The 26680-nt window shown below is 34.2% G+C and overlaps 1 protein-coding gene across 7 annotated transcripts in view; it reads right to left on the reverse strand.

Annotated features, from left to right (window-relative positions):
• Nucleotides 1–26256, reverse strand: part of LOC106075062 (fibropellin-1-like) — a 51222-nt gene extending 24966 nt beyond the window's left edge. For 4 of the 7 annotated variants that reach the window (XM_056032242.1, XM_056032241.1, XM_056032239.1 and 1 more), the window contains exons 1-11: nt 25972–26255; nt 22565–22736; nt 9579–9702; nt 8670–8875; nt 6432–6558; nt 5456–5643; nt 4571–4693; nt 3317–3436; nt 2008–2133; nt 1120–1245; nt 23–148 (exon numbers count right to left, since the gene is read on the reverse strand). In XM_056032242.1, the coding sequence (XP_055888217.1) occupies nt 23–148; nt 1120–1245; nt 2008–2133; nt 3317–3436; nt 4571–4693; nt 5456–5643; nt 6432–6558; nt 8670–8875; nt 9579–9702; nt 22565–22736; nt 25972–26016 (1483 nt within the window). In that variant the 5' untranslated portion in view covers nt 26017–26255. Of the gene's footprint in view, nt 1–22; nt 149–1119; nt 1246–2007; nt 2134–3316; nt 3437–4570; nt 4694–5455; nt 5644–6431; nt 6559–8669; nt 8876–9578; nt 9703–22564; nt 22737–25971 lie in introns of all 7 variants that reach the window. The other 3 variants (XM_056032240.1, XM_056032243.1, XM_056032238.1) reach the window with 2 other exon arrangements.
• Between the last annotated feature and the right edge of the window lie 424 nt (nt 26257–26680).

The following is a 26680-nucleotide window of genomic DNA, read 5'->3' on the forward strand; positions in this document are numbered from 1 at the left end:
AATAAGAAAAAATGTTACTTACTGTCATTGCAAGTCTGAGTAGATTGATCAAAATATTGAGTTGACGAACAGTTACAGACATTTGACAGGCATAGTAATTCTTCTACACATTGATTTTGTGAAGTACAGGTGCTTCCATAAACAGCTCCTTAGAATCACAATATTGAATGTTTGAACATTTTAATAGTTGTATATAATTTCCAATATATCAAGTTCGTCCCAATATTAAATTATTTTGTGTTCATGTTATTGAATGTTATTGCGAACGCCGGTATGGACAGCTACCCTGGGCAGGGCATGTAACCTGTATGGGAGATAAATGTATGTCAAATGCAGTCTTTTTTGGTGAGCTAAAAGGTGGTCCACGTAACAGAAGCGCCCCACGGAAACGCTTCAAAGACCAGCTTAGGCGTCAGCTTACCTTGGCTGACATAGAAGAAAGCACCTGGCTGCATGCAGCGTCGGAACGAGACAGCTGGAGATCACTCACGAAGGCCGCGGGATACACATTTGAGACCAAAAGAAAATCTGCTGCTGAGGACAAATGCAGAAGACGAAAAGAAAATCTAAATTGACCACCTGCGGACAATGGTTATGCTTGCCCTGTACTGTATTCCTCACTAATCTTTGGGCTCGAAGACTAGCCTTATTATTATTGCATTATTAATTATCTAACAGGGAACCTTTATTTCACCTTACTCTCTGCTGTAGTCAATGTAAGATTTACATACATAGTAACCATGGAAATATCATGTATGCTGAGCTTGTGAAGGGAGTCAGACCCAAGGGCTAACCAAGACTAACTTTATAGAGATGTCTGCAAGCAAGACATAAGAACCACAGATATCAATTAAAGTATGTAGGAAGACTGGACAGCATAGAGAAAGACAGTGTGCATGCTGTTACAATCCTGGCCAATGGGGGTTCTACAATGTGATTTCATCTAATCTCTTTTGATTTTTTGTAGAATCAATTACATATTTATTTTTATTTTTTTTAAGGTTTATAATAATTTTTGCCCACCATCAATGTCAGTGTTGTTTTGTTTTGCTAAAATTATGGTTAACTACCATTGTGTCCATGCTTGAACCTTGTCTTTCCTGTTATTTAGTGACTTACTATTTTCACAAGTTCTTAGTGATGTTTCAAAATATTCAGTTGATGAACAGTTACATATATTTAGTATGCACTGTACGCCTTCTACGCAGTGAACTTCTGAAGTGCAGATTTCTCCATATAGAACACCTGTCAGCCACAGAGAAAAAAGCAGCATTTAATTATTGAAGATCACTTGTATTATTTCTTTCAGATCTCTTAGCTGAAATGAATACATTGGTTAGTCACATTAAATAGTTATAATTCCTACTATTTTCCTCTCTTTTAGGGTTTAAAAAGTTGAAAGGAAAAAATTCTTGTATGTTGAAAATGGCTCTTAGGATATTCCTAAAAAGTTGAGTTTATGTAGGCTTATATCTTTGAAAAAAAAAAATCACTAGAAAATTTAACACACAATGAAAACTCTGGTTTGACCATTATAACTTATCTTTTAACTTTTGTCAATTTAGAATTAAAATTAGCTTACATCTTATCAATGAAAAGATTTTTTTTAATACATTACATCCCCTGGCTTCAGCAGGAATTACCGTGATCTACTAAAATATTTATTTGTATTCAATAATCATACTAATAAATTAATAGATGTACATAAACATTTTAAACACTGTCTTAATAAAACTTGAAGTTTTGGTTTAGATACATTAATTTGACTGTTGATGAGCAGCAAGGGTAAGTTCCAAGAATGTTTTGGAATATACAAATGTAAAATATTAAAGACTAGAGTCTAGATTAATGATTGCCCAAAGCTCACTGGAAAGACTCCATGCAAGCACAAAGCTTTACAAGAGAATGAGAATACATAGACCACCATTAATTTAATTAAGTGGGAAAATTTTTTTATTTGATCTTACTTGTTTCAAAATGTCCTGATGGTAAATTAAGTTTACTTACCACTCTTGCAGCTAGTAGATGAAGTATCATAGTACTGACTTGTTGAGCAACGACATAATGAGTTGTAACAAAGTAAGCCTGGAGCACACTCTTCAGATAAAGAACAATTACTTCCGTGGGGCAGCTCTGAAACAAAAGAAAGGGTAGGACATTAATTTCATTACACATTTTTTTTTATTACAGTGTGAGGGGAGCAACCTTTAAATAATAGACGAAGACAATTTCGTTCTTATTATAATAAAGAGAAAAAAAAAAGAACATGAAAAAGAGAGGCAAAGAGGAAGAGAGAGAAAGAGAATGAAAGAGAGAGAGAGAAGAGAGAGATTGAAAGAGAATGACATAAATGAGAAAAGAGAAAGAAAAGAATGAGAAAGTAAGAAAAACAAATTAGAATGTTATGATGGGAGAAAGACAATGAAAGAAAGAATTAGAGAGGCAGAGAAAGAGAATCAGGCAGAATATAAGAGAAAGAAAAAAAATAGAAGCTTAACTTTTTTACGCTCTTGATGCTAAAAATACAATAATAAATCTTGGATTAGATCTTTAGTTCTATATTGTTGGGAAAAGAGTTTCCTTACACTCTATAGAACAAATACTAAATTAAAAACTCAAAAACATTTCCAATGCTGTATTTGTTCTAAAAAAAAATTGTGTTTTGTAATATTGTTAATTGTATTTCTTTTATTAATAATAATAAAAAAAAAATGGAAAAATGTGCTTGTCTTATATGGTGTGAGCAAAGATGGGTATTTATAGATTTTCATTTTTTCTTTATGTATGAAGATAAACTTATGTAAGTAATAATATTTTCTTCCTACTAGTAAAATACTAAAAATTATTTACATATTAAATTTCTATAGCACAATGTACACTTAAATTAAGTCTTAAAACAGCAAGAAAATTTTTGAAATGTTGAGTTCTGGTGTTCATCTAGAATACAGTGACGAATGCCATTAGTTTCAGCTCAGAGCAGAGCATGTTCAAACTATGTATCTAAGATTTATTTTATTATTTAAATCAGTGATGCCTAATCTTATTCAGCTTGCTGACAATAATTCAATATAATTTGTCCTTAGATAGCTATGAAGACTTGTCATCCAGGGTATGGCGAGGCATTTATTTTCTTCTTCATGTGAGTATGGAGGACTATGTAGAAAGCTTATAGGAACTTTTTGAGAGTATCCTTGAACCATTTCCTTTGTCTACTTTAAGCATGCTTTTCTATTATGAGATGGCTGTAAAAAGACTTCTGTGGGTTGAGCAAGTCAGTCTGTAAAAGTGGCCTGTTCATCAATCAAAATAAACTTACTAGTGTTGCAGGTGCCATCAATGTGATTGTAATACTGACTACTTGTACAACCGCATAGGTCTTCAGAACAAGTCAGTCCTGGCAAACATGTAGTTCTGCATCTGTTGCCATAAGTAGTGTCTATTAAGTAAAAAAAAACAACAAAAAAACCTTGCCATAAGTTACATGACATGAACATACATAATAATAATAAGGCTTGTCTTCAACTGTGAAGATTAATGAGGAATCCAGTATTTCATGTGGCTAGGCAGCCCCAGCTGCGACCTACATATTTTGCCACATACATCTCTATACTTAAAAAAGGTTTGTATGATTACAGAGAACTACCAAACAAAATCATGAATGCAAGTTAAATTAGATATTCATGTTGTCAATAATAAGAAAGAAAACTTAGTGATACATGTGGAGCAAAAATTGTATACTAAAAGGCAGGTGGCCCAAAGGCAGACCACGAATACGATGGATTGAGGATACGGAGGCAGACCTACAATAGATTGGGGTTAGGGCATGGAGATGATCTAAATGGAGAGATGTACTGAGACTGACCAGAGCCCTCCAAAAGCTGTAGCGCCATTGGGATGGATGGATAGTGTTACGTGCAAACTTGTAAGCGGCACAGAAGTCCCTCGTTATTACACACTAAGTTACACTTGTTAGTGCTCTGGTGTATTGTAAATAGTCTTTGAATTAAACATACTTGACCTCTAAATCTTTTTTTTAAATAGTTATACTTAAGTGCATTAGATGTTTCTTAATTCTTTTCTGACATTCTTCTGACAAAACATATATATATATACATGCATATACTGTTTCGTAAGAAGATGTCAAAATTAAAATCTTCAAATTCTGTGCCAGAAACATTTTGACAATGGCAATTATAAACTAATATCCCGGCATTAAGATTATTGAATTTAAGCATTTCTTATCTTATATTTTACAGACGTTTCTTAAAAAAATAAGATAATTACATCCTACGTCCTATTTGAGACTAAATGCTACAGAAAAATGCTAGGTATCAGATACCAGGAAAAGAAGAGAAATAGGTTTGTACTTTTACAAGTCAACATTCTGCATGGCAAAGGAGGAACTACTAATTCTGTGAAGAGATGAAAGCTTGAGTTATTATTATTGATTATTATTGTATTTAAAAAGTATACTTTTGATTTCTTATCTTTGTTAAATAACCATGATTTAACCCTGGAACAATTAGAGAAATTTAAAATAATGTGATAATTATAGAACAAAAAAACGTACAATTTTTACATGTGCTTGTAGACTGTTCATAGTGCTCGAAAGCAGAACAAGAGCATACATTCCCATTGCATGTTAGTCCCTCTCTGCAAGTCTCCGAGCTGTTACATAAGCCACCATACAGACCTAAAATTAGATTGTACCAAATATCTTAACCGTGTTATTAAAAAAACATTAGCTAGATAATTTAAAGAGTCAGCCAATTTTTTTTAAGGCATTGTTTGATTATTTCCCAAATCCCTGGGGACAGACTACAAGTCTAAGTTCTCTTGTTCTTACTATTTCACATTGCAATACTCTCCAATCAAATTTTTTTTTCCTTTCACAAATTTCTTTTTTGTTTTGTTCTTACAATTAAGATGAGCCTTGTGAGTTTTTTAACACAGCTCATATCTTGAGCACACCATGTTAGTTTTGTTTTTGAACATATTCTGAAGTGAAAAACTTTTGAAAACAGTTGACTCAATCTCAAGACATTAGAAGGGCAAGTATTATTTATTATAAAGCATATTTTTTTAGTAAAAACAATTAGGAAACTTGTAAGATTACAAGTGATTGGTGACCAAAATCTCACCCTGCTAGTTATTTTGACATTGTAAAAAAAAATGTACGATTTTTTCCACTATGATAATATAAAGTGTAAGAGAAGCTATACAATAACTAAACTGAAAAAAATAAGCAAAGCTACAAAATATGGATTTTAAAACTTTAACAGTTCTTGTAAATATAAAAATAAAATGAAATGAAAAAAATGCATAATAAATAAGTAATGTATGACTTATTTTAAAACTAATACATTAAAGCTTAGAAATTTTTTAAATACTTTAAAAGATTTCCAATAAGAAGGTTAAGGCTTATACGGTAAATTTATCATTTAAAAACACATACCGTACACTTCATATGAAACTGTGAAACCTGAATAAGATACAGAATGGTCTGAAGTAAACTCTATTCGCATTGTGTTTGTTGTAGATGAAAAAGATTGAAGGGTTATGACACCTGTTAAGCTCTGGATTCGATTACTTCCATCATATAAATTAACAAAGTCATAGTTTCCCTCAGTATTTCCTTGCACACTGTGTTAGAAATATAGAAAAATAAAATGCAATAAGATAAATCATTTTATTTTTTGTTTCTATAGTGGTGTAAATGAGGCCCTCACATTTTTGTCAGTTATATTGAAAGAAGTAGATCTAGCTGAGATTCAACTGTGCTTGAAGGCAGTATGGCATGTACAGTTGTAATGGGTTTGATCCTTGAAAGACGTCTTATGGTGGGCTTGTTTTATTCAAGCAAAAGAATTTAACAGAAGTATGGTATGTTGCTCTTGAGAGATTAGACAGTTTTTTATGCCAGGAAGACTGTCAGAATTGTCAAAGATGTCATTGACTCAAATAAAGTTTAGAATCGCTCTTGCTGCAGATGCATAATGTGAAAACTATGAATGGTGTTCTATTTCAAAGATGAAACAGGATTAAATTGGATACTTAAAGTTTTCGCATGTAAATTATCAGTGAGTGTGAATGTATGTTTTGGTTTTCTATAGTTATAATGTTTTTTTTTTTTTTTTTTTGTGCAATGCACAAATTGTAAGACAAATTTCCTTATGGATAATAAAGATTATTATTAATATTATTATTATTATTAAACATTTATAAATATGTCATTTTTTTCTTCATTCATAATAAAATATGGATTGCGGGTTATATAATATAAATTAGATTTTGATTTAGGGCCATCCCAACCTTTGTTAGTATATAGTAACTTACACTTAAAGAAACAGTTTAGTACTGAGTTAAACCAAAAACATAGTTGAGGTATCAGTACAGATAATTTCACAAGCATATTAAGCTGGTGCACTAACCTCAAAGTTATGGTATTTCCTGATAGTGCAGTGATAACCCAAACATAACTAGCCTTTTCATTATAGGAGACAGGATAACCTGGGCTAGCTATGTATCCAGCTGTCTCAGTTAACTCACTTGACTCGCCTGAAAACAAAATGTGTCATATCTTAAATTTTAGGAACATTATAAAAATTTAGTTTAGCAATGGTGCATATAAATAATTGAGGTTTAAGCTTTTGTTAATTTAATAAAGACTTTAATTTAACATGGATTTATAGGACAATTTTAATTATCAAAATGATTGAGAAGATATATGTATAGATGCAGATATAATAACATCAAAAGGTAATTGAGGCGCATTTAATTTTTTTTTGTTTAAAATTTGTAATTAATAAACTAAAAATTACAAACAGTCATTATTATTAGTGAAACCCCTATGTAAACATATATTGTTATTCTTTATCAAGCTATCAGTCTTCTAAATCTTATAATTTACAACCTACAAGAAACCTTATGAATCGGTCTGTTATACTTAGATCTCAAAAAAAAAAGTTAGGATAATTTGATGAAAATACCAAGGTGTTATAATAATTTCCCTTTAAACCTTGAGATCTATAGGGCAGATGATAGAAAGGTCATCTGTTTCTGTTGACCACGATTAAGGAGGAAATCATGTGGCAAGCACAATGACCAACCACCTTAACATTTCCCCTACTTATGTCAGGTACCCTAAGAGCTGGGTGAACTTAGAGGCGCCCTAAGAAGAACAAAAAATTTAAAAGGCCAGTCTTCACCAGGTTTCAAACCCAGGACCCCATTTCAGAAGCCAAGAGCTTTACCACTCACCCACTCACCTCCAAGTTGTTACAATAAATTAACAGTTATCATGGAATCTACCTTTAGACCCGATCATATAAAAATATAAACAAAGCATTAGGGTTTATTAAAAGAGATATTTAAAAATCAAATTTTTAAAAATTAAAATAAAAGTAAATTAAAGTCTTTGTGAGAACTTTTTTAGAGTATGCCCTCCACTCAAGAAAACAAAGAAACCATAAGAGATGCAAAATTAAGAAATGAGATTAGTCATTCAAATGAGAAAAAAAAATGTAACATGAGCTACATTTGGTGTAGCAACAAGTAACTGTTTCTCCATAGAGTATAATGCACAGACCATGTATGTAAACATTTCTTAACTCTAAATAACTGATATGTAATATCCTCATAGGAGTTTGTGTCATTTCGCAAAGCTTATATCAACTCACTCTGTCTGTCTATACTAAATTACACATATTATATGCTCTTTGAATGCCCCTCCCTAATCCACCTTAGGCAGACCCTACTTCCACTACAGCCCAACATAACCAACACCCTGTAGGGCAGTGCTGAACAACTGAAGAAAACAGCACACTTTTTTTCCTTGGCACAGTCTGCAAAAGAGCTCACAGCTCAGCAGCAATAAAGCTGGCTAGAAGAAGAAGAACACATTATTTCTCCCTCACCCATTCATGGATCAAGTTGAATCTTTAAACAACTACTTATGGTTTCTAACAATACATGAATCAATTTAGAAAATTAACCAATTAGCCAATTCATTACTGGTAATTAATGTATTTAGTATGATATTGGTTAAGGGAAAAAATAATATTGTTTTAACCCTATTGGTGATCCAAAAGGGGTAAACAGTGTACGATCAGCTGACATATATAGCACGACCAATAACACAGTTTAGATAGCTGCAATATCCATGGAGAAGGGACAATACTGGCGTGAACTTTGTACATGAATATGACCCGTGTTATGGTCATGTGATCAGAAGCCTTTGGGGACGTGAGACAGTGTGTAAGCATGCAGGGCAGTTCAGTACAGGACAGCGAGGATACCGGGACTGTTAGTCAGTCATGAAGTCGGCCCTGGTGGAGTTCTTGAGTGAGTCCAGGAAGAGATAGAGACAGTAGAGTTTAGTACAGCAGTTTCATGATGTACAGTGTAACATTTGTAGTAGTTGATTGTGTTGCCAATGGTCTAGTATTGCTATTTTTATTTACTCATTATTGAAGTACCAGATTATTTGGAACTCGTATTGTCAAGTTCTTGTGTTAGATGTGTTGTGTTGAGCAGTGTTTATAGAAGTGCTGATTAGGAGAGATATCGTAACAATATTATATTGATATATATAGCTATAAATGTGAATTTTTTTAATATAAACTTTGTTGTTTTTTTTATATTAATTGTAGATCATAAAAAATACTTACTCCGAATGTAATAGACAGCTCTAAATCCTCTGTAATCACCGCTAACTGCTCCGTAACTGACTGTAAGTTGTGCAGACTTTGAAGCAAAATATGCCGTAGTTTTATTGTTTGCATAACATATTTTGTTTAGCAGAGCAGTAGACCCTTCAACAATCATCAAATAATTGTTAGCACAGCTGCTGGAATCCATGTCCATGTCAAGTAAGCTTATAAAGAAAATAAATAAACTGATAGAAATTAAGAAATGAAGCATTTCAGAATTTATCATTGATATGAAATGTTAGCTTTTTTTTTTTTTCAGTTAGTAGATACTGAATAGCAAATTATAACTCAATGACTTTGAAAGCATAATTGTAGTTTTGTTTGTTTTACAAAATTCAAATTTTCCTTCAAAATTGAAGATTATTATCACTTAGCCTAAACCTCCCATAGGGCAGCAAGGGATGGTAGCATGCAAGGTTCAAACATGTGATTATCAAAATGATAGTCCAGTGTGCATACCAAATAACAAGACAGTCTATAGCAAGTATTTTGCATAACTTAAAATATTCTACAAAACAAAATCCTTAAATTAAAGTTTGGGTTTTTTGCTGTTGTTTTTTTGTCTCTGTTGTGTTTGTCTGAAGAATTGAACAAGAAACAAAAATAGTTTGATCTACAATGTAGGATTAGGAAGTAATTAAAGATGTTATGACTTTCTCTTTCTGATACTAAATGAGTCAGGTATTTAACTGAAAACAATCATACATAATGCATGGTGAGTGTTTTAAAAAATAATGACCCTAAATTTGAAAAAATGCTAACAATCTCCAATGCCCAAGAAACCAAAACCATTAATTTATCTAGGAGCATCCATCGTCTTTCGACTCAGGAGCCATGTAAATATATGTTTCTGAGAAAAATAAATACACTAATGTGATATATGTCCCTGCTGCTCCATTGATTGTCCAACTAACAGAGTCACCAAAACCAAGTCCACTTGGGCTGATGATGTACCCACATTCGCCTTGATTTCCCTCAATGTCGCCTCTGTCTGTAAAAACAAATTCAACATACAAACAATAGTGACCAAAATAAAGTAGCAGGATTAATTGAAAACTAAGGCACTAAAGGTTGACGATGATAGTATTGATTTTGAAATGAAGTATGTCACTTTTAAGATAAGGTGATAACCTTGTGGAGATATAAAATGCTCTGTCATTATCTACCAAGCAATGGTTCTCTTTACCCTTCTATATGTAGGCTATCTGAGAAATGAGTTGTTTACAGAAGCAGATTTCTTGAAATCTCTCGCCAATTTTGTCTGTTCTTTATCATGAATATACGATGGTAAGACTTCACAACATAATATAGCGATGTTCTTGCGATTGCACTTTTAAATCTTCTATATGCTGAAGAGTTTCTAAAATGAATGATTTTACTATACTATAGGCTATGTATGGGAAAGGACCAATGGCCAATGCTTTTGTGACAGTTTTTAGTTTAGAATTTATAGCCATGCAATGGTAAAGGCAGTAAAAAATAGAAAAATAGCATGTTAAAATATAGGAAATTAAGCTTCAATTAGTTCTATCATCTAATTTCTTCCATGAAGCCTTATAACTATTGTCCTCCTTGTGGCATTAAATTTGGTTTCACTTTTCCTGTGCTCCACATCTCCTTTCTCTGCTTGGAACTGATGTCGATATAGCAGACGAAACTTGTGATCAAATAGTCCTTTTAAAGAAAGAAAGAAACTATATAACTCAATCTCGCCTCTCGTTACTGCGGCTATTTTTTTTTTTAGAACACATGTTCAGTGCACTTAATCACCATCAACTCGATCTCACATGAAATCCTCCATACACACATGCGCGCTGTTTGACCCAAAGGCAGATCCGAATGTGATGGATTGATGATGTATGGAGGCAGATCCACCTCAGCTTGGGTTTCTGGCATGGATACGAAAGACTCAGGATGTGTTGAAGCAGGCCAGAGCCCTCCACGGGCTGTAGCACTAGGCCTACTAGGATAGATAGACTGAATTGACGTCCACAGCTGCACTTGCAACACTCGAAACAATCTTGAAAGAAAAAAAGCATAGGGCTAACTCTCTTCACTAAATCAGAATGATGCGATACTTGGTCATGCCCGTATTTTTATAATGCTTAAAAATCAGCAGAATTAGAGAGAAGACTCGTATATAGTAATGGAACTGAGTTGCTTTACAAAGACCGAATCAAAAACGAAGATAGGTATTAGAAACAGGATCACAACAGCCATATTAGACCCCATGATGACCTGCTATAAACCCCTTAAAAAAATGTGTGGCCTATTACAACATACTCAGGGCTCGCAAAAACCTTATATAAAAATTCATTCATGTAGGAAGATGACCTATGGTCAATAATGCACTTTTTTTTATAGGTAGGCCTCTAGTATAAAAAATAGGTGCGTAAACAATACTTATGAAAATGAATTCTGCACTTATCTTATCTTATATAATACAGACGTTACTTCAAAAAAAAAGAGGATTACGTCCTACGCGTCATGCATTTAGTCATGCATATTAACCAATGACTTAAATTCTGCCAAGTCACTGGTTTTCCTGGCTAGCTCAGGCAACCCATTCCATGCTCTAATAGCACTAGGGAAGAAGGAGTATTTGTACAAATTTGTCCTAGCAAATGGGACGAGGAATGTGCCTTTATCTTTGTGTCTTTCTGAGTATTTTATTAAATTTTGTTTTTGTATTTGAAGATTATGGTTCAGTGTTTTATGTATGATTGCTACTTTACTTTTGAGCCTTCTGTCCTGAAGGTTTTCTAAATTTAGTGATTTTACTAAAGGTGTTACTCTAGTTAAAAGTGAATATTCGTTTGTTATGAATCTCACTGCTCTATTTTGTGTCTGTTCCAGTTTCTTAATGTTTTCTTGAGTTGAGGGGTCCCAAACGGAGGATGCATATTCTATTATTGGCCTAACCAAGGTTAAGTAACATTTTAGTTTTATGTTCTTATTTGATTTATAGAAATTTCTTTTAATAAATCCTAATGCTTTGTTTGATTTTTTTGTAGTTTCATCAATATGTGGATTCCATGATAGTTTTTCATTTATTATAACACCTAGGTATTTTGCGTTTTTAGTCTGTGATACTGGTTTGCCATGAATAAGATAAGTGGAATTAATTTGTTTTAGTTTTTTTGTTACTCTTAACAACTGACATTTTTCTGGGTGGAAAGACATGCTCCAATTTGATTCCCATTTCTGTAATTCATCTAATTCTCTTTGTAAAATATCTGTGTCTTGTGTTGTTTTTATTGTTCTATATATTATGCAATCGTCTGCAAATAATCTGACTTTTGTTCCTGAACTAATGCAATTTGGTAAATCATTTATGTAAATTAAAAATAGTAGTGGACCCAAGACTGTACCTTGAGGTACACCTGAGTTTACTGTTATCGGTGTTGATTTAGAGCCATTTATTATTACAGTTTGTTCTCTCCCTATCAGAAAGTCTTTAATCCACTGATGCAGTGGACCATTAATGCCGAAATATTTTAATTTTTTAAGCAAACTATGGTGGTGAACTTTGTCAAAAGCCTTAGAAAAATCTAGTAAGATAGCATCTATTTGTTCACTATTATCTAAACCTTTTAAAAATCATCAATTAGTCCTATTAGTTGTGTTTCACATGATCTATATTTCCTAAAGCCATGTTGGTATGGTGTGAGGACATTATGTTTGTCTAAGTGGTTTATGATGTTGCTACATATTATGTGTTCTAGGATTTTACATGTGATGCTGGTAAGTGATACTGGTCTGTAGTTCCCTGGGTCAGATTTTTCTCCTTTTTTAAATAGGGGGGTGACATTAGCTTCTTTCCAGTCCTTTGGTACTCTGCCCTGGTTAAGTGAAGCCTGAAAGAGTATTTTGAACACTGGGGCTAGCTCATTACTTAGTTCTTTGAGTAATCTAGCTGGAATACCATCAGGTCAAGAAGCTTTATTTGGTTTGGTGTTGGCTAATAGTTTTTGAATTCCATTTTCTTGTACTACTATATCTTCTATGTTGTCTACTTGGTTCAAATTCAGTAATATGTCTTTGTCTCCTGGGGCTGAGAATGCTGATGCAAAGTATTTGTTTAGAATGTTTGCTTTAGTTTCATTATCATTATGTATTATGTTATGTTCATCTTTTAATGGCGCTACGCCTGTTGTTTCCATTTTCTTAGACTTAATGTATGACCTTAGGTTTTTGTTGTTATCTTTAGATATTACATTGTTTATGTATTCACTCTGCAGCTGTCTTCTTACTTTTTGGGTTAAGTGTTTAATTTTTATATACTTTTTGTAAACTCTTTTCTGCATTAGTTTCTTTAAATTTTCTATAGAGGTTTTCCTTCTGTTTACAAAGCTTCTTTAGTCTATTATTAAACCAGCATTTATTTATTTTGTTTGATGTGTATTTAGTTGGTATATGATTTTCTATAATGCTTTTAAGATGGTTTTTAATGAAATTCCAGAGGTCATCGACTGGTTGGTTAATGTCTTTTTCTAATAAGAATGTTTGTTGAAAGTTTAGTGCAGCTTGGTGTAGTTGTGTTAGGTTACATTTATTCCAGAGTAAGATTTTTCTTTTGGGTTTTGTATTGGCTACTGCTTTTATCTGACTGTGTATTTTTATGACCTCATGGTCTGATAGACCAGGGATAATTTCATAATCAACTACTAATCCAGGTCTGTTGGTTAAGAAGAGATCTAATGTGTTGTTTAATCTAGTTGGCTTTTTAATGATTTGATCTAAACTTAGGTTGTGTAAAGTTTCTATGAAAAGCTCATTTATGTCCTTAAGGTTTTGGTGTTTATCTATGGTTAGTGTTTTCCAATTTATATCAGGTAGGTTGAAATCACCCATAATCCAAAAAACTGCATTTTTATTTGTCTCTTTAAGTGTAGTAATCTGATTACATAGTTCCTGCATGTATTCTAAACTAGAATTTGGTGGTCTGTAAATGCTGCCTATTATTAGGGATGTTGAGGTGGTATTAATTTTACAAAATGTTGATTCTACATTTTTTGAGTTAGGTAAGGTAATTTCTTCTGCTATAAGAGTGTTTTTTATTGCTAAAAGAACTCCTCCATGATTATCAGCCCTATCTTTTCTAAAAATTTCATAATTACTATTGAAAATTTCTGCATTATAAATTTCAGGATGCAGCCAAGTTTCTGTTCCTGCAATTATGTCTGGTTTCTCACATTCTAATAAAATTTCTAAGTCTGCTGTTTTGTTCCTAATGCTTTGAAAATTTATAACTAAGGTTTTAAGGTATTTTGGTATTACTTCTTTAGTAGGTTTGTTTAGTGAGGCTGTTGTATTAATTTTAGTAGATTTAGGTTTAACAGGAGTGGATCTGGCTAGTGGTTGGTGAGTTTGGTTCGGGATGGTGTTTAGGATGTTGTATGGGTTAGAAGTGTCCGCATCAAAGGAATCAAACAGTCCTGATGTAAACTGAGGTAACCCACACGGTACACAGTGCCATGATGCGTCTTTGTTGCCTAAGGCATAATACACAGGTGTATTCATATGGAGACATGATGCATGGTACCATTCATCGCAGGTGTCACATTGAATGGCTTTCTGTTTCAGGGTGCATATTTTTTTGCAGATGTTGCATCTATCTTTAGATCTAGGCCCTGGATTTGACTCTACATCTCCTGCTATTAATATTAACAGTGATAGGTATTTATTTCTGCTGTGTCTGATTGAGAACTTCCATTTGTGATGGGTAATCTTCTTTAATGTTATAGATGTGTATGTTAGGTTATTTTTGAAGTTGCATTGTTCTAAAGTGTGATGATTGATTATGACTGTTGTTTCCTTTTTAAGTTTATTGTTGACAAAGGTAGATCTAGTTCTGTGTTCAGCTAGTGTGCATTTAGTGATTATTAGGATAAATAGCCAGAGCAATTTCATGATGACTGTTCTTGATTTTAGTTTTTAAAGGAGTCTAGTCTAAATCTAGTTTAAGGTTAACAATGCCTAAGTTAAGTCTAAATCTAAAGTGAAAGCTAGTTTACAATGACAATTAAATCAAATCAAATGGTTTATTAAATTCAAAATGTGGACCTAGACTAGATCTAGATTCTAGATCCTAATTCTAGATCAATATATTTACGTGTATAACTAACTACATAGAATATTACTATTAGTTATTATTAGTAGTATTAGTAGATGATTAGTAGATCTTAAGCCTTAATTAAAGTCTAAGTCTAACACTAGACAGACTAGATCTAAAATCTAAGGATATAATAATAAATATAGACTAGATCTAGATTCTTTTAAACTTCTTTTAAACATTTATACACATATTAATATCATTAATTAGTAACAAGAGATTAACCAGCCAGTTAAAAAAAAGGAGGACTCAAAACAGAGTTGCCCCCCCATTTCCCCCTCTCCTGTACCTATAAATGTTATAAAGATCAACTGAGGCACCATTTCACCCTCACTGGCATAGAGGAAAGTTGCGGCAGCAGATGGCCTCTGAGAGAGACTGTTGGAGAGCTCTCACATTTAAAGGCTGCAAGAGAAACATTTTAGATGGAACGAAAATGGACCGCCAGATGAAAAACAGATTAAATCAGTCACTAAATTATCATTAATGGCTTTTTAAGCTTATTATAGGGGTGTTCACTGAAAAATTTTCTGTTAAAAGGTCATTTTGCATGAACATCCATATAATCATTTTTTTTCAGCTGAATGAATAGCCTTGGCTATTCTAGCTAACTATTTCCTCATCTATTTAGAAGCATAATATGCTAATTTTTTCAACCGATGTCCATTGGTGCTTTAAAATCGCCTTAAGTTCGGACCTAGTCTCGTTTATCCGGAAACGTTTTGACAATGGAAATTTCCATACATGCCAACTTTGACCTTCAGCTATGCTTTATTTTATGAGGGAAAACAAAAGTGACTATGTGGAAAATGTAGAAAAATGGAGTCTTTGAAATACCAATGTAATAGTTCTGCAGTTACTTTCGAAATAAATAAGAATGGATACAAATTACGGGGAGGTGTTTGCTTTATATGCCATTTCACTGATGGGCCTTTCCTATAGTCTAATATAGATCTATATACTATATTATAGCGTTTTACTCTAATCAATTGTTCAAATTCGTTTGTTATGAATCTCATTCTCAGTGCTCTATATTTCGGCGTTTGTTTACACCAAGAAGAGTTGCCAGCGTGAAAGAGCACCGAACCAACAAAAAGCTGAGTCAGATGAGTGAGAGAAGAAGCAGGCCAATCCATAGCCATGGCTAAGTGATATTAAATGGCATTATCATTATCCAGTATCTCATATCTGCAACTTACCTAGGCCTAGGCTAAAGCCAAAGCCTTGGCTAAGTAGACGTCACCTAACCACTTAAGTTAAGTGCCACTTTCACTAACTGTGACTAACCCACCCATGCCACGTAAGCGGCCGGGTTTTAAAGCGAGGATTGGACTTTACATTCATCTTCGAGTTCATAGGATATGAGAATGCAAATGACCTCATCTGCGATCACGAAAGAGGAGCTAGATCTAGAATTAAAATATTAATATAGACCTAGATCTAGACTTGATCTATTCGATTAAATTCCTAATATTTTAACTTTAATTTTAAAAAGAGTAAACTCCCTTAGATACTGGCATTACAAATATATCGCAATAGATATAGAAATATATCGCATTTTAATTAAAAACTTTATAATTAAAAAAAAATATTTACCACTAAAGTAAACTAACACACTAACCACTATAACGATCTTTTAAAATACTTCTACATGGAAAATATTCGCATCAAATAATCTGATGATCATCAAAAATGGTTGTATTTGTGAATACAACTAGGCTACAAAGAAGCATGACTGCATTAGATTCAGGGGTGTAGCAAGGTACCCGTGGGCCCGGGTTCAAGAATATGTTGAAGGGCCCCTCCCCCCGTATGACAAATATTTTGTGTGACAAAGAAATCCAGTAGTTTTTATGTATCGGTACTTTAACAAAAAGACATTCCAATGCAAGTTCATGAGCACAGCTGACAGAATCGTTTAAGACCATGTTTATAAGTAGCACACTGTTTAGCACAGTGAACATAGTGCGCAATTGGCTGCTTTTGTTGAAACAATACCTGAAGGCTATTGTACTGGTACTGTCCGCTCATATTGGCATCGTAAGTAATTTAAAGAAAGATGGGGGTATTTTATTAATTAAGACTATTTCTTCAGTCAATTCTTCAGGTTTCTGGTTCTCACAAATATGAAAACCTACAAATGACTCATTTATTTGGGTAGTTCGCCATCGGAGTTAAAAAAAAATATTTCCGAAATTAATGTTAATTTAATAAATTTTTAATTATTTTTTAGCGCTGTCAACCGTGATAAAGAAAAATGACGCAGATTGGACATCCTTTAGTATTTTTGCTATTTTTGTCTATTATTTTGAATCTGTGGGTCGAGGTAAAGGCTTGTGTTTTTTCTTTTCTTATGAATGTATGTAGGCTACGCTAAGACATTGTCATTATTTGTGTCACCTAAACGATACTCTTCGCGATGACCGCTAAATGAAAGGTTGTTGCATGCTATGAAGTTAAAACTAACATTAACTAGGCGATGAATTACTTTCAGCCAGTAATTGTCTACTTCTTTCAATGTGTCCCTTGTTTACATCATCCACCGTTCTCAGTCTTTCATGGTGTCTGTATGTTTGGCCAGCTTGTTAATGAAATTAAGTAATTAGTAGGCCTATCTTTATTTTTTTGACGATACGATTGGAAGACAAACAACATTGCTGCTGTGTCAGGGTATGAACCTGAGACCATCCGAACCACTTTCTAGTGCACATACCAGACGACAAGGCAGACATTCAAGTGAACAACACTATTTCATGATAAATGTAATTATCGCTGTTATCTTTAAAAAAATAATTATAGGCCTAAACCTCCTCCCCAATTAAGTCACAATAAGTAGCTTTCACGTTCCCCTAAGTAACAAACAGAATAGGATGTTTCTTTTACTTGATTATTATCTAATTTTAAGTCTAAATCTAGATTTCTGGTAATGAAAAGAAACGATGCTCACTTTAAAAAAAAAGCATAAAAAAAGTTAGGCCTAATACTATCACCGGTTTAATTAACATAGCGGAAAAAAGAAAGAAAGACTGGGAGTATGGGACCCATTCATCACCACCCACGCACCGTCACCACAGTACAATATTAGCTGATGAAAGCAGTTCCTTACACTGACTCTAGGTGAAAACACAGGTCAATGTTTTGAAGTTAATATAAAGTTTGATATGACGTTCAGGAAATTTTAAGGAAACTATTCAATTTTTTAACCATTTTTTTTTTAAATTACATAGTTAGTAGGCCACAAATGGTCATTAGTCATGAGACTAGGCGATAAGACACCCCTAAGCGCCATGCAGTACCTTATTTAGAGTTGAAAAGGCCTTAAGCTATTTGAGATATGGGGGCCCATATAAGTCCAGATAGTGTATGTACCGTAACTACTAAATGTTTCTTGGAGTCCCTAAGCTAGAGCTTATGTTGCATAGAGGTAAATCCGAACCTGGCCCCATGGTTGTTGCACCATCGGGTGTGGGCCCCTAAATGGTCGTGGTCTGCGTTCATTGAACCCCTTCGCGCCATGGATGCTACGCCACTGATTAGACGCAATACAAACCAGAGAATATAAATATCTGGCGGTGTTTGATGATTGTTAAAGCTGTATGTAGGTCAAGGAAATGTTAACCTATTAAAAAAAACACTTTTGCTTCGGATGCTTCTACATGTTTCGGATGTTCCTTCAGAGTTGAATGTAATAATAATAATAATACGACTACGATGAATTTTGTTTCTCTTTAGCGAAACTCGACCCTGGCAGCGCCAGAGAATGACTACTCGTTCATTTCTAACATAATAATAATAATAATAAGGCTGGTCTTCCAGTCCAAAGATTAATGAGAAATGCAGTAGTTCCAGTGACTACGCAGCCCCAGCTTTGACCTACATATTTTGCCACATGCAGGGCAAGATTAACCATTGTCCGCCGATGGTCGATTAAGATTTTCTTTTCGGATTTTAAAGTTGAACATTTTCTACATTGTTAAGCAATATTTACTAAAGGCCTGATTAGTAGAGAATCGTAACTCTTTTAAGAAATCCACACTTATGTTTGGATGGTTTGGGGTGGTATGTGCGCTGGACTACCGCTTGGTAGTCTCAATGGGTTCATACCTTCCCCCCCTGCCATCCCCCGTGTTCTGTTATCAAAGATAAATAAACAATAGGCCTATACTGTAGACATTAATTAATAATAACAATATTAATAACAGAGACTTTGTGTGTTTATACAAGTAGACATAGAAGAATATCTTTTTTTTTATTTCGTCACTTCCTGTTCGTTATTTTCTCACAAAACATTCACAACAAACAATGACGTAATATAAACATATTAGCACACCCCGGGAGGCATGGACTAGGAAGTAGATTGTCAACTCTGAACGAATGCTACACTGTACATCAGGGGTTCTCAACCTGTGGATCGCGATCCCTTCGGGGGTCGAATGACCATATGTCAGGGGTCGCCTAAGACCATCGTAAAATGTTTTTTTTTAGTCTATTTATCAACTTTTTTTGTCATTTCTAACAAGCCTAATGGAACCATAGTTGGTAGACCTATACATTTTCATTTGTAATAACAAAACAAAGGGACATCACTCATATTGATTTTATTCTTATAAATTATGAAACGATGTTGAGGGTGACATATTGAAGAAGAGATATATTTTTACCAAAGGATTAAAAAAAGTAATGAGTTAATTAGTTTTTTTTAAAGGTAGACATGCTTTTTTTCCATCGATAGTTACAACTTTGTACTGAGTTTGATGCGTTCAACGTGTTCCGCTAGTTCACATTGAAGTGAGGTAGTTGTCGAGATGCAAAGTTCTAATTTTTTTAAATTTAATCTTCGAGAAGTTTTTTTTTTTTTAACCAGAAAGCAAAAATGCAGAAAATAGCCGACCTTTGTCACCTTAAATAATTAAATGTTTCATTGTAAGTATCAAATACATTGTGCCTTGATTTGTTTGAAAATATCCGTTGGTCCAATGGAAACTTCAACTTTGGCAAATAAAACGGGATGAAATTAAAACATACCTTGTTACCTTTATCTGTTTTCTATGAGGAAAATGGGCATTGAATCTGACAGACCGACTAAAAAGGTAATTTATGGCAAAGAACATTTTGCAAAAGCATGTAAACTTCCAAATCTACATGACATCTTGTTAACATTTGTTAAAAGTCAAAGTTGAAGATGTTCCAGAGACATCTCAAGATGAGTTTATTGAGGTCATCAAAAGCGATGCAGCTAAAAATGATTGTTTTTCAATGGCAGTGACACAAGTCTGGATCACGTGTTTGTCTCATTTGGGGTTGTGTTGCGCCTTCTTCGTCCATTTCGTCCATTTGCAAATTTGCAAAGAAAGGTTTTCCAGCCTGTTATTAAGTCTAAATAAATAAGTTGATTTGATGCTGAAGATGACATTCATTGTGCTCTTACAAAGACTTCCAAAAGAATCCAACCTCCCAACTAATGTTGGAGTATTTACAAATGTGTAGCAATGCAGTTGATTTTATTATATCATCCTTCATATTTCGCCGTACTTTCGAATTGTCACACAAGTCTTTGCACGTGAATATGGTGAATACGCAATAGAAAAGTTAATAAATCAGAGTCATAAAGATAAACTTTTTGTTAGCAATTTAATTAAAAAACACATTTATTTTTACACTAATTACAATTACAAAAGGTTGAGAACCGTTGCTGTACATCATCGTAGTGTTATAGTAAAATCTACTGTCTCTCTATCTCATCCTGGACTAGTATTGCTTTACTCTAGGACCAGGGGCGGACTGGCTATATCGGCATTCGGGCAAACGCCCGAAGGGCCGGTACCAAATTGGGCCGGTAGGGACAGTGAACGAACCGCATGGATGTCACTAACACTTGTATTAAATAGTCAAAAGATTTTATAGTATTATTTTATAAAAGAAGCACTCAAAGCGTCGTGATTTACAGTCGCTACAGTGTATACATATTAGTGCAACTCATCTTACACATTTTCCGAAATAATGTAAAAGCCTACAACCGTACACAGTGCTTCTTATAGACTTCATCCCTTATAGGGGCCTACACACTAAGCGATTAGCAAGCTACATGAGGCCTATATTTCCTTATAGACTTCATCCCTTATAGGGGCCTACACACTAAGCGATTAGCAAGCTACATGAGGCCTCTATTTCCTTATAGACTTCATCCCTTAGAGGGGCCTACACACTAAGCGATTAGCAAGCTACATGAGGCCTATATTTCCTTATAGACTTCATCCCTTATAGGGGCCTACACACTAAGCGATTAGCAAGCTACATGAGGCCTCTATTTCCTTATAGACTTCATCCCTTAGAGGGGCCTACACACTAAGCGATTAGCAAGCTACATGAGGCCTATATTTCCTTATAGACTTCATCCCTTATAGGGGCCTACACACTAAGCGATTAGCAAGCAACATGAGGCCTATATTTCCTATAAAGTTCACGTTGTTGTGAATTTATTCGGATGAGCCTATAAAGGGACCAATAAGATCGCTAACACTCTTATAGATGGAATATTTAGTCACATACGAATTGTTATTGTTATGGTTGAGTTATCGCATGAGATTTCCTTCACAATTAGGCCTACACATTATTATCTTGAGCAGTGTAACAAAGCGAAAGCGGCCAAAAATATTTAGAGTCAATATGCAAAAAGAAGCACAAGCATAAAAAAGTTTAGAAAGCAAATATTACTGGAATCCTTTGAAAAAAAAGTGAAATTATAAATATCAACAACAGTTGTTAAATGTCAAGCGTCTATGAATGAACAAAAAGACAACGTCATTTATTCCTGGAGATTAAGCCACGTTACCCAAGGAAGAAACACTAATGTCAAGACAACGAAGATGTAGACTTAAACCGAAATATAAAGAGACTACTAAAATATAAAACAATCTTGACAGTATTTGTTTTCCTACAAGGATATTAGATTTCTTTGAAACCAATGAACGTGATGCTCTGAGACCATGTAACATTGTGTGTGTGTAGCCAACTCCAAGATGTAGATACAAGCTATTAAGAAAGCAACAGATGATCTTGTAAGTTGTGCGGACAAAAGAATTGAGGATGAAGAGTTGACATGGGTGTATATTGTAAGTATTCTGTCTTGTACGCAAGCCTAGGAGCTTATAAACGAAGTCACTGCATATTAAAGATGTGTAAAGAATTGGCGGATAAGAATCATGACGCAAGGCACTTTAAAAGATCCTATTTCAAGTGTCATTTGGTAATACTAAATAGTTTTTAAAAAATCATGAAGTCAATTTTTCCTATAGCTAACCATGCAGGCGAAATGCATTATGTTAGGTAAGTTTAGTTTTCGTCACATCATGAAACTTTGAAGAATGATTTTGACGAAATGTGTTGTAATTTGGGGCTGGATTGCAGAGACATGCCCGGGCCTATTTTGACACCCAGTCCGCCTTTGTCTAGGACTCACTGTATTACACACTCTGTCTCTGTTTCTCCAGAAAGTTTTCGATTACATGACCAATCTTGTGTGATTATTGCGTGTAACGTTCAAACCAGACCTGTCCCTTGTCCATTGACACAGTTGACAAGTATGCAGCACGTAAAATTGATTGTGTTATATGTGTCAGTTGGTTGTCCATTGATTAGCTCCCCAATACAGTTACAACAATAGTTATTATCCATTCATAGAGGTTTAAATAATCTTAGATTATAATCTTATTTCTACACTTTTATGACAAGACCTTACCTTTAACACATAGACCACTTTCAGCATCAAGGAAAGAGTCTTCTGGACAAGAACATTTGGAATTGCTGCAATATTCTGTCAAGCATTGAGAATTAGAAGTGCACGAGTTTCCATACTTTGTTTTTCCAGTTTCTGGCTTGATACATTTAGTGTACGCTGATGTAGGCGTGATCTGAAGAAGCATAAATGAAAAAAAAAAAAGAAAGGAACTGAAAAAGGTAAATCCGAAGAATTTGTTAAGGTCTATACGTGAACAGAATAGGTTGGTTTGTACAAGTGTACAAAACAGCTTAGTTTGTAAAATTGTTCATAATAGTTACTATGTACAAGTGTACCTAATAGGTTTTTGTTTTTACAAAGCTTATATCAACTCTGTCTTTGTGGTAAAAAGTTTGTACAAGTTTTTTCTCCGACAACTAATATTCGGACTTGGATTAAGCTCTAAACCACTTTATTACCGAATTTTTAGAAAAATTAAGTTATTAATTATTTGACGTCGTTTTATCGTCCAAGTAGAACGTTTCTACGTTAGCAGCAAGATCGATTCAAAAGGTTCTTTAAAGAAAACATATTAGGGCCTCTTCAACATGATTCTAGATCCTACCCAGTTTCTACCGCTGTACGAACCAATTTCTCCCAAGCAACATACCATCCTACTATTGACGTTTTTTTGCGTGAACAGAACAGACGCCCTCTACAGATGAGTTTGATTTTAGGACAACAAGCTCATTAGAAACTCACATAAACTACTTCAGCTTTCCTCAAGCTGCGGTGGGGGGGGGGCACCCCATTTGGGGGGAGGGGGGGAGGGGGTGAATTAATTCAAATTATTTTACACGGGTAAAATTTAAAAGTTGTCTGTTAATTGTAGTTATCAATCAAATTTGGAATATTCACCCAGTGAAATGGCATTTTCAATGTTTAAAAAGTTAAAATATTGTACGCTTAAGACTTCGCATCATCTACTAATAAGGATATTTTTTAATGTATACCGTTTTTGTGTGAGGCGTCTGCAAAAAAATATCGATTAAAAACTTTTTGATTAAGACGTTTCAAAACGTCTCCGCTGACGTGATTCTCACTGAATGATCCAAATTGAACACGAAGATGATCTTCAGAACTACGTGCGCTAGATGTTGATCGAACATTCCTCGTCTAGTATTGGACAATGCTGCTTCCATCTTTAGTACACTTAGCTTGAGCATCTTTGTTTTTTTTTATCTAGTACTAGAATCCAACTATAGATCTAGAATAGTTGCGGCAAACGTTTAATTTTTTGTTGCTTTTGTTTTTAATAAATGCTTATAAAATACATTGTATTTTGTCAATAAAAAAATACCCAGTTGGTAGTCAGGTAATTCAAATAGTTTATTAAAGAATGACTCCAATAGTATTTATTTATTTAGATCTGTATTATATGATTTATAGGCCTACTAATTTTATATCAATATGCCAAGAAAATATAGCTCTAGATCTATTTGAGTTTAGATTAGGCTATAGTTGTGTTGTTTTTTTTTTTTGGTCATTTAAATTTTTCTTTGTTTCTCACAAGACGTGTAGAGTCGTTTCGATAATACTAATAATAAATGAGTAGAAATGAATGTGTAGCTTGGAGTGTCATAACCGAATTAGGCCTCCTATTATTTTTTTATTTCTTGCCATTTTGTATATCGTAACAAATACGCAATTGGTCTTCATCCAAACAAAGAAACACTGAAAGATTCTATTTTTGGAATTCAGATTCTATTTTTTGGAAACAAAAGTGGCAACACAACACAACAACACACACAATACAACAACACAACACACAACACAGCACACACACCATACATAAAGCATACACACACAACACACAGAACACAACACACATTACACTATGATTACACACAACAGAACACACAACACACAACACAACAAAACATACAACAACACACACACACTCACACAAAACAACACAACTACACACACACAACAACGCACAACACACACAACAACATAGACAACAAAACAACACACACATACAGACACACATACTACTTTCTGCTTTATAGTATAGATAGACTTTATAATATTCTAATAATGATAGGCCTTTAGATCTTTCTGCTTTATAGTATAGAGAAATATTGTTCTCATTATCGGAACGTCCCACCCCGTTATATTTTAACACTGTCATGGACTCTTGTTACTACGGAAAGAAAAATTCGTTGAAGGCGACACAAGCTGAGAACGAAGGAAAATGTTTTACATGTTTCGGATGTTCCTTCAGAGTTGAAGATAATTTACTTCCTAGTCCAAACCTCCCGCAGGACGACGGGGGATGGGAGCGGGCAGGGTTTGAACCCTCAACCGTCGATAAATCCGAACGACAGTCCAGCGCGCAAACCGCACGGCCAGGCAGCCATCCTTGGAGGAGCTCTTCAACAGATCACATTGCTGGATGGACATGGAGCCTGACAGTCCTATTGGTTCTACAAAACAGTTATAAAATTAGGCTATATACATAACACTAGTTTTGAAAATAAAAAGACTAAACTGGGGGCGTATTAAAAACACTGCTCATTTGCCTCGATTGTCTCTCACGCTTCGGATATGACCCACCTCTTCATCATTTCATTTTATTTGACCTTTAATATTCGTAACACTAGAACTTGTACAAGCTAGACTTAAGGAGAACGAGTTTCAGAAGCTTAGAAATGCAGAAAAAATGCTTGGCGCTCGGGGCTTCGCCCCGGACATCGCTGGAGGATCTTTAAGTGCTCCCCGAGACAAATAGATGGCTAAGGTAGCGGCAACGTATATATTTTGCTTTAGGTGGTAGTCAAAGTTTGAATAAGACAGCGTAATGTTATACCGTTTCCGTCTATAAGTCTAACAAAAGAAACATATTTAGTTAATAAATCTACATTGTAAAATATGCAAAACTATTTTTAAAATGTTATAAACAATGGGATTTACAAATAGAATTGCCACTCCTTTTACAGTTGTGCAAAAAAGTGGTGTATTTTTTTATGAAAAAAAACTGCTTGCATAAGTGATTTAAAAAGTTAGATTTTTTGCTTTCAGAAAAAAAAAAGTAGCCGTTGCATCACAACTTTGAATGGTCTAAAATATTATGTTGTCAGATTTTTACTATCTTTTCTAGTTTACGAGATCTAAACGGAACTGACTGACGGTCGGACAGGCATTCCACAAAAAACAACAACTAATAGCGTCTTTTCCCCTTTCTGGGGCCTCTAAAAAACAACTTCGATACTTCAGAAATGTTATTTAAAATCTAATGACACAATTTACAACGGAGATTAAGATTTTGTCATATTTTTCCTCCCATATAGTTTAGTGTTATATGTTTTAATTATGGCTTCGATGAAGCTACAGAGAAATAATAAAAACTATAAAAAAAAACTTACCATTAAAGATCTTGTAAAAATGAGACAGAGAAAAATTGTGTGCATCTTCTTTCAAAACAAATTGCATACTGGGTAAAAATAGGTAACAATTAAATAACTTCCTGTTATGTCGGTAGCATTTTAAGTCGTAGTTTGTAGATCGCTGTAATAGATGTGTGGCCGAGAGGCTAAGTACGCCCTATCAAGGGGGCTCGAGGTTCAACACTCTACTCGAGCTTAATTGTGTTTACTGAGCTCCTATAGGCATCACGGAAAACTTCCCAGATACCCCCCTCTCCCCACTGGTCATAAAATCAGATTGGACCATGGCGCTCTGAGCATGACATAAGCATAAAAGTTGAGCTATTTAAAAGCTATTCAAAATTATATTTGAATACAATTGCCTTAGTGTATTATACTTCATTTCACAAGATGAGTCCCGGTGTATACTGTAGACTGTAGACCAATGACATGTTCTCTGGTTGCTTTTGTGTCACGTTGATCCTAACTGAAAACGAGTGACCGTCTCCTGACATTGATCTTTACCTGACTCAGACCTGACTCAGTACCTTCATTCAGGATGTTCAAGAAAGAGCTGTCATGTCTTAGTTTCTCAAATGTAGCTCGCAGCCGACCAATTTGAATGCTGGGATTGAACATCACAAAGATATTCTAACCGTTTGACATTCTCCAATCTCTGTATTCAGAAGCTTTAAATGTTCTACCCAAT

Source organism: Biomphalaria glabrata, chromosome 6 (genome assembly GCF_947242115.1).
Source record: "Biomphalaria glabrata chromosome 6, xgBioGlab47.1, whole genome shotgun sequence".
NCBI classification, from domain to species: Eukaryota; Metazoa; Mollusca; class Gastropoda; family Planorbidae; genus Biomphalaria; species Biomphalaria glabrata.